The 9,562-nt window shown below is 36.6% G+C and overlaps 1 protein-coding gene across 1 annotated transcript in view; it reads left to right on the top strand.

Annotated features, from left to right (window-relative positions):
* LOC107714450 (low-density lipoprotein receptor-related protein 1B-like) overlaps nucleotides 1–9,562 on the top strand; it is a 309,159-nt gene that overhangs the window by 112,149 nt on the left and 187,448 nt on the right. Inside the window, exons 4-5 of the mRNA XM_016520289.1 lie at nucleotides 2,526–2,645; nucleotides 5,724–5,852. Coding sequence (XP_016375775.1) covers nucleotides 2,526–2,645; nucleotides 5,724–5,852 — 249 coding nt within the window. The remainder of the gene's footprint in view (nucleotides 1–2,525; nucleotides 2,646–5,723; nucleotides 5,853–9,562) is intronic.

Below are 9,562 nucleotides of genomic sequence, written 5' to 3'. Positions count from 1 at the left end.
GACTCGGCATGATGCACCGAATCTAAAGAGACCTGTTTTGTGATTTTTGGCCAAACCATTCAGAAGTTATAAGCAAAAATATGCATTTTTCATTGCGCCGAAACACTGCAGGTAGTCTCAGGTCACTTTTATTATAACACACAGCAAGTTTGGTCTCAATACGCCAAACCATTGCGGAGATATAGCCTCACATCCATTTTTACGTGCTTTTCGTAGAATTCCTTAGTGCGTTATTCAAGAAGGGTGGGACGAATCAACTTGAATTCCATAACTTTTTGCCAAATATATAACTATATAAGACTTGATTCTATTAATTAATACTCTGTAATCAGACATGAGATGTAAGAAATCAAAGAATTTGTTTGCATACATTTCTTTGACAGTAATGAATGTTTAGCGGTCGCATGTCTTGAAATAACTGAAGGAAAGCTCCTCTTTGTGATAGCTCATTTCATTTCAGATCGAAATATTGTCTTATTCACATGTTTTTTTTTTGTTTTTTTTTGTTTTTTGTCAAGCTGTTAATTCAGGTGTCTTTGTAGTAATTGTAATTATGCAGTTGAATCCACACCCACAAACGTCTGAAGAGTGCAGTGAACAATAGCCGGATGGTTCTGTTGCCTTTCTCAGGAGCTGCCACATGATTTAATATGTGACAGGCAGACAGAGGGAGTCAGAGACGTGCTGATGTGGCCTTTGTTGCTTGCACTGTATGAAAATAATTTTAGGTTGTTGCACTAGTATTCCACTGAGACCTTACAGAGAAAATGACAGGCTGCATATCATGGAAGGCAGAAAAAAAAACATCTTGAAAGTGAATTTTAGGGTTATCTTAGAAGAAAATTGTCATGTTATGTTCATTTTGTCAGATATTCCACACACAAAATACAATGCATTTTTGCTCTTTGCCTTACAGGATGCATTATATCTAATATCAGAGCTCAGATCAGATAAATAAACTTAAATGTACACTTAAATATCTTTTGAGTTTTTCAACAAATATTATTAAAGGGATTTTCTGTCTCTGTTATCACTTCAAATGATAGAAATTATGTTTTGTGATGTTTTGATTTTTGTAGCTTACAGTGACATTCTTGAAATATGACTGCTTATAGTTGTAGATCTGTTTTCTTTACAGTTCTGTCTTTTTATTTATATGGCGTTTGCCGTTTGGCTCTCAGAGATGCACTTATCGAATGAATGCAACTGAATGTTTAAAGCAATTAAATAATACGTTTTACTAATTATGGTTTAAAACTTCCGATTTTTTTTGGGGGGGGGCTATTTTCTCAGTTCTCTTGTTTAGTGAAAGAAAAATGGAAATATAAAAAATATGTGCAATATAATGTGCAGTAAATGCAGTAAATCATAGATAAACTATTCCAAATTCTGTATTTTATTATATTTTTTTATCTAATAAAACTTTATAGATTATAAGAGGGAGCATTCTGTTCTGTCTTCTAGCTTACCGGGAAGACTGAGGTCAGTGTAGCTGTATTGTTGGTGTACATATGCATTTGCAGAGGTCAGTGAGGTGTAGGAATATTCGAAGATCATGAAACTTTCCTGAGATGAACATATCCAAATTTCTTCCTCCTAGCTTCTAGTGAAGGCCACTTAATTATAACGATTGATTGATTGATCAATTGATTGATTGATTGATTTATTGAGTTCCCAAAACTTGTAAAAACTTCCAAAACTTATAAAATTCATCCTAAAACACAACATGCAAAAATACCATTACATTTAAGAAGAAAATAAATTAATATCAGTGGTTGGGTATTTATGGGTTAGACTGCATGTGTCATTGTTTAGAGAACTTGTTTTGCTTTTGTTTTCTGTACTTAATGCAGTTGGACAATAAAATAGCCTTCAGACTTTTTTTTCATCCCCTAAGAGATGTAGTTCATCGGAATCATGAACCTTTCTGCATGAGATACATTATGAACCATAACTGCATATTTGTTCATCAATAGTGTTTTTGCCAATAGTAATGGCAGATTCATGCTGTGTTCAATTGTAAGAAAAAGTCATTGGATACCAATCAGAAAGTTTCATACAGGATGCCAAGCAATTAGGATACTAGCAGCCATTTCCATTTTACGCTTGCTAAATATGGTGTTCAGCGAAGGTCCACTGTGGAAACTATTAATGAAAAACCTAATAGCCAGTTGTGCACAACTCTTTTGTGGCAGATTGATTGAATTTTGAGGACCAAAGACCAGGAAGAATTGCTAAAAGCTTCTGTAGGTCTCCAAACAAAACCTTTTTCTTTCCTCATAGAATTTTCAACAGAAACGTTAGGTATTTCTTCTAATTTCATCTCTTTTTCCCTGTGTGGAGCACCTCTCTGATTCCACCCGCACGGAGTGCTATTGATCCCCACCTCTGGCTCACAACTGTCAGTATGCACTGGCACATCCTTGTGCTGATGGCAAGGAAGGGCTTTTAGAGGGAGTGAAATCAAAAAGCAATTTACATGTTTTTCCCTCTCTCAAACTCTTTCTGTCTCTCTCCTGCCACAGAACTCCTGTCAGCCTGTCACGAGCTGCATTGCCGTTATGGATGCATCATGACCAGAAACGGCACATTCTGCTTCTGTGCAGATGGATTCGAGGTGGGAGAGGATGGGCGTAGCTGTAGAGGTAGGTACTCTCAGGGTCATGCCAGGCATCTCAGACAAATGATCGGCTTTGTGCGATGAGGAGGGAGAGGGGTGGCTGTCCGTCCCCAGGGTGTCTTTTCACACCTCCGTCCTGCTGTATTTGACGCGAGGCATTGACTCCAGAGAGGTCAAAGTGACTTCTCGGCCTGATTTGGCCTAAATGAAACCCTCTGAGTATGATATCAAGGCTGGTTGTTGTACATGATTGTGAAATATAGCTGATCCATTGCCACATTATGCCTAATTGTCTCAGTAGCAGAAATCAGGCTCAAACAGAAAGTTGTAAAACTGGATAGATTTGTCTCAGGGAATACAGTATATCTCGAGGTCTCTTTGCTTTTTAAGCATTAACAGCACAAATCCTATATTTGTTGGTTGTGAGAACATTAGGTATGTTAGATGAACTATCTATCATAGCTAACATAAAACAATATTTAACATAAAATAAACCGATCATGAAAATTATATGCATCAAATGTTGCCCCCCTCCCCAAAATTGTGATTTGTTTTTTGACTACATCCAACAATTAAATTGTAGAACTAATATTCAGTCTGTTTTATTAAATTTATGTAATTATTGATTTAATGTAGAACTGGTCACACAAGACTTACCCATGTACAGTATATTTAGTGAAAGGAGAAAAAATGCCTTTACATAATTTTTGTAAGTCTTTCTTGATTGTAAAACATATTCAGCTTTAAATGATTGTAGGAAACATTTTTTTTTTCTCAGAAAAAAATTGTACTTTATTTATTTATTGTTTGTTTGTATGTGATTTGAATGTTTGTAACAGAAATAATGATTCTGTGTGGCTGAAAAGACTGTGAAGCTGTTTCATTCATGACAGATGACAGCTGCTCTCTCTCTATAGGTCAATGGCAGCGCGAACGCAGATTTAAATGTTCAAATCACACTGGTGTGATCGTACGCTGCATGGACGAACCAAGTGATCACAACATTGTGATCGCACACGTCAAAGGTTGAGGAATGAAACAGACGAGTCATTGTAATTTAGGAATAGAATCACGTTGGTGTTTGAATCGTGTTCGCGATCTTTAACGATTTATTCAATTAAAGTGCTTTGTCATGTTGGTGGTGACACCTCTCTTGTTTAGCTATCACAGATATTATACTTAGCATTTCTGGCTTCTGATCGCAAATGTAGCCAAACTTTGGAGCGCTTAGATTAGCGAGCAAGGTCCTGGTAGATCGCTAGGTCCGGTCCTCACAGATGAAGGAAAAAAAAGCACATAAGAATCGATAGGCGGAATCGAAATTTTAATTTGACAAGTATCCGATTCCTGACCTTAAGTATCCGATTCTCGAATTGGAATCGATTTTCGATTCCCAACCCTATACATTGGGCGAATTCCAAACGGCTTTTTTTGCGCCCTTGAAGCCCTTACCAAAAAGTAGTATACTTCAAGTTTATTTTAGTAAGTATACTTAAGTAAAGTTCAAGTATATTTTTAAGTATACTTTATGAAGTAAGTATACAAATATCAGTGTACTAGTAGTATACTTGTAAGTGTACTATTTCAATACTCCTTGGGACTAATATTTCTGAGAAGTACATAAAGCCCATTTCTGAGAAGTACATAAAAAGTAGACTAAAAGTACTTCCCTACTTTTAGTTTAAAAGAAGTATACTAATAGCACACTTGAATAAACTTCTTTTTCGTAAGGGAGGGCACTTCAGGAAGGGGACGCCATGTGAAGGGACGCTCCAAACAGAAGTGAGCAACTGAATCCCTTCATGAAGGGCCCTTCCAGAAGCCTGTTATCGAAGGGAACACGTGATGGTCACTTCACGGAAGTGATTTCCGTTTCTGATCATGTGATCTTCGATTAGTAGATCTTGCGATGCTTTTTAAAGGGGTCATATGATGCGATTTCATTTTTTCCTTTCCAGCACACCTCGCTTTTTCAGACCGATGAGTTTTGTAAAAATCGACGCGTTTCAAAAAGGCGGGGCATAGAGGAGAAACAATAATGTACAGTATGTGGAAAATAATGTGTTTTTTTAACTTTAAACCACATAAACACATTTCATTACACCAAATACACAAAATAATGTTATTTTTAGCAGCAGCATATGACCCCTTTAAAGCAAATTTTGACTTGAGGATTGAGGGTTGATTTTGACTTCACATACAAACGTAAGTAGAATAGGCTAATTATATTTGTCTATTTTAATGTAATACAAAATATTTTTCATCAGTGAAAGACATATGATTTGACTGTAGTGTAAGCAAGTATAGTTTGAAAAAGTTTAATAGTAAATAAGACACAATTAGACAATATTTGAATAAAATAATAATAATAATAATAAGAAGAAGAAGAAATAATTATTTGCAACAACTGATGGAGTGCTGAATGCTGCACGCACGCGCAGCGTTGTCAAGGTAACATGTCAGTCATTCCCTTCACCAAGGGAGTTCCAAACGCTTATACGAGACAGTAATGCCCTACACCCTTCAAAGAACACACTTCAAGGACTCTGCCCTTCGAAGGGAGTAGGGCATAGGGATGCTCACTTCCGTTTGGAATTCGCTATTGCAGTTAGTTGATCTAAAACGGTGATTGACAGCTGTCAATCATGTCGGTATGTAAATGAGCGGTATGACCTTATTTACACAGCATATTTTTTATTTTGGTCGCGCATGTGCACCACTTATGTGCACCCCTGAGTATATGCATACTTTTTTTATTATGTTTTTGTGTGAAATCGCTTATAGTTTTTTTTGTTTTTTTTATAGTTTTTTAAGGCCTCAAAATCCTCAAAAAAACTTTTTAGGCTCTATTTTGTACCCTGATCATAGAAGGTTCCTCCAGATGTTCAACTAAGACAAATCAGTAAATCACCATTGGAACATTACACTTCAGTACAGCTTAAACAGGCAAAGACCTGGAGACTGATGCAAGGCAGGACTTGCCCGGAGATACGAGGTGGCATAGGGAGAAGCCACCGAGAGGCCACATTAAGTGGATTTTATGTATTTGGGTCATGTTTGAGCACACCTAATTTGTCATAAGTGACTCTTCCTCTGTGTACAGATCATGATGAATGCACCATGTACGGGACATGCAGCCAGACCTGCATGAACACCTATGGGTCATATCGCTGCAGCTGTACAGATGGGTACAGCCTGCAGCCGAACAGACGCTCCTGCATAGCCAAACACGGTAAGAGCATGATAAATTAATGACCGGGGATCTGCAAAAGCCGTTTGAAATGTTGTCACGTCCTGATATTGTTCTTTCACAAGAGTGCACTGAGTTGAAACAAGGTGGATTATTACTCTGTGTGATATGAATGAAATTAACTTACAGCGGCTGCAGCTCTGCTTTAAGCCGCCTTCGGCGCTGGTAATTTTCTGACCTTGAAAAACATTTTCTAATGTCTGCTTGAGAAATATGCAATGCTGATTAGATGTTGCGTGTATCTGAAATGACTTATATCTGAAACAACACAGTTCTGCTCAGTGATTGCCACGCAAATAGGGGGGACTGGGGCTAGTTGTCACAGAGGGAAGTTGTCACATGAGATTTCACAAACCTATAAGATTTTGAGTCAAAAATCCAATTACACAAGCAGAAATTTTCTGTTAATTTCAAACACCTGGTTCAACAACACTTTTAAATTATAATCCTTTTTTTTTTTTAAATCCTGTTAATTTTTTTCTTCTTCTTCTCCAAACTGAAATTTCTAAAGCTTCATTTCATATATACAATATGTCAGAGAAAGGTATATCAGTTGTGTTATATGTTGTAATTTTACACAATTTCAAATTATATATATATGCGTGCACACACACACACACACACACACACAAACAAACACTTTTTCCATGAATTGTTTTGTTTTATGTTGACAAATTACATTATTACCTTATAAAGTGACAACAAGCCCCTCTACTAAGTCAATGCTTGTTTAAACTTCATTTAACTTATTTTTTTCTTCTTCAAGTCATTAATAATTCTATGCATGTATGTATAGAAATTATTCTCTGTTCTCAGGTTTGTATATATATGCGTGCACACACACACACACACACACACAAACAAACACTTTTTCCATGAATTGTTTTGTTTTATGTTGACAAATTACATTATTACCTTATAAAGTGACAACAAGCCCCTCTACTAAGTCAATGCCTTTTTTCAAGTAAGCTTTCAGGGATCACGTATGAATCCAGACTAAACCAGTTCAGCCTCTCATTCCCATAAGGACCTGAAAATTGAGTCAGTTTGCTTTGGATATTCTGCTACAGTCCCTATATCAGTGTTGCTGTGCCAAGGGACAGAAATAATGGAGCTATTGGTGGAAGATAAGCCAGACATTGAGGATTAAGTGGAGGCTGAGTTTTATGAAGAGCAGGGCCTGAAGGACAGCTATTCTCTGTCTTTATCAGGCCATGCCAATTCATTACTTGCCTAATGGCACCTGCCTGTGAGAGTGTCTCCCCACCAGCCTCAAATCCAATCAAGTTTATCATTAAATCAGTTGCTTTTTCAGGGGGTTTTGTAGGGAAAACACTCACTACAATTCTAAGTGGATTCTAATCCCTTTTGTAGATTGGTCAATTGTTTAGGCTCAAGTAATTGAAGTCGTTTTAATAAAAAAAGAGCTATTGAGTACCAAATGCTCAATAACTAGATTTTCTACAGCTGTGAGAATTATTATAAAATAAGGAGAAAATATGCTGCATATATTTGAATCTCACTTGCTTACAGTGTCAGCTGTGGGAAACTATTTGGATTTGAGCAAACATAGTGAGCATGTATATGAGTGTATCAAGAGCGGATCCTCTATAAAGTATATATTTTTTTCTCTACCTGTGAACACTTTTTTTCATGTTCGCTGGTGTTGGATTGGCTGCTGTGTCTTAGCAAAATTGTGGACATTAAGAAAACATCTGAAATGATATCTTAATTACAGTTTACATCACCTTTCAAGGATTAATTCACTCAAAAATGTAAATTTGCTGCACTGGAGATCTGGAGAAATTTTGCATTACATCACTTGCTCACCATTGGATCCTCTGCAGTGAATGGGTGCCGTGAGAATGACAGTTCAAACAGCTAAAAAAAAAATATCACAATAATCCACAGGTAAACCAGATGACTCCAGTCCATCAATTAACATCTTGTGAAGTAAAAATCTGCCTCTTTGTAGTAAACTAATACATCATTAAGATGTTTTTAACTTCAAACCGGCTTATGGCTAAAATACGAGTCCTCTATCCATAATATTGCTTTCTTCAGTGAATCCTCATTCTGACGGAAACCATTCACTGCAGAGTATCAATTTAAGCATCTTATTTGTATACAAACCTCTGATTAACATTTTAAGAGTTGATTTACATCCATTTTGAATCATAAATGTTATTATAACTGACTGGAACTATCTGGGAAATTATACACACCGCTTTTATGCAATTTGACTTTTAGCTTTTCTAAGGCCCATAGGGTCATTTGAAGCCTTATGAACACTGGTGTTGTAAACTCGCCCCTGCATAAATTCATTATGTTGAGTACACACAATTAATGAATAAAATCCGTTGCAACGTGTGCTAGGTATGCTGGCCTCAAAGGATGCCTTATGCAAAGCATTTTGTGACCTAAAAAGATGATGCATCCTTGTATTTCTATTGGTGCGGTACACTGCAACCGGTTTGAGTATGTGTTTTAAATTAAATGGAGATTACAGCGGTGCACCTTGCTGCTGGATGCAGAATCTGTCCCACGTTTAATCAATGTGACTGCTTTCCTATGAGGAATAAACTGAATATCATTACCCATAAACTTAACCGAACTCAGCGCTCACCCACATTAATATTAATTTAGCAGAAAGAGGTTGTTGCACTGGGATAACTATGGGTTTCCATTAGATATAAAAGCTCATGCATATAAATGTCAATGCATCTTCTTTTCTTTAAAAAGAATTTAAAGGAAAGATCTTTGTTGGTTTATTTTATTTATATTATACCTTTATACATACTCTGTGTGTGTGTGTGTGCTTACAATCATTTATTTATTGCAAAAATGTCAAAAGCAGTACCAAACCTAATCCAAATGACGATGCGTTGCAGCCGCGATCCTCTCTGGCGGAATACAGTAGGTTTGTGAGGTGCAGAGCAGAATTTATGTTGTTTATCGCTGAACATATTATCCAGATTATTTTCCCGATCCACTCTGTGAACTCGTGAAGGCGCGCACGCATCATTCAAACACACCTCACCAGAAACACGGCATGTCGCAATCTGTGACGAATGCAGGCAAGAGCCAATGAGTGTTCGATTATCCTGCCGTAAAACCTGTCATTTGAAGTGGCAACATTTGAATTTGTAAAGAGCGCGTCAGTCAGTGCGGGCTTTGCAGTTTATGGGTGCTGGACTCGCTGCTCGGGATGGAGATGAAGATTTGAGTCATATGGATTCAGAAGATTTGGATGACAGCGCATGAATAAAATTCATTTCATAATTATGTTGCGTTTTTGGTGTATTTTATAGTTCTATTGTCAGTCACCTTTTGTGGCCCATGGCAATCAAAGTAAACATTACATGACAAGTAAATGTTAAACAATTGCAGAAATTTTATTTATTTTAAGGTTTAAATTAAAGTCTTGTTTAACATTATGTAGGTCTATTCTTGGAAACGAGCTGGCAGCAGAAATCACAACAAAATGAAATGTTATAATTTCATATTAAGTAAACGAGTAAACATAATAATAATGCAATTGAAAACAAGGTAATTCATATGACAACTAAAAACTAATAAAATTAATGCCGCGATTTCAATATTCATAAGGATTCATTTTTAGGTGTCGTCAATACTCAATTTTGTACGTTTAAATGCTGAAAATATGTAAGTATTTGTACGTTTAGATGCTG

This window comes from Sinocyclocheilus rhinocerous, unplaced genomic scaffold, assembly GCF_001515625.1.
Source record: "Sinocyclocheilus rhinocerous isolate Xijiao unplaced genomic scaffold, SAMN03320098_v1.1 scaffold12, whole genome shotgun sequence".
Lineage (NCBI taxonomy): Eukaryota > Metazoa > Chordata > Actinopteri > Cypriniformes > Cyprinidae > Sinocyclocheilus > Sinocyclocheilus rhinocerous.
This window is presented reverse-complemented; position numbering and strand designations above follow the sequence as displayed.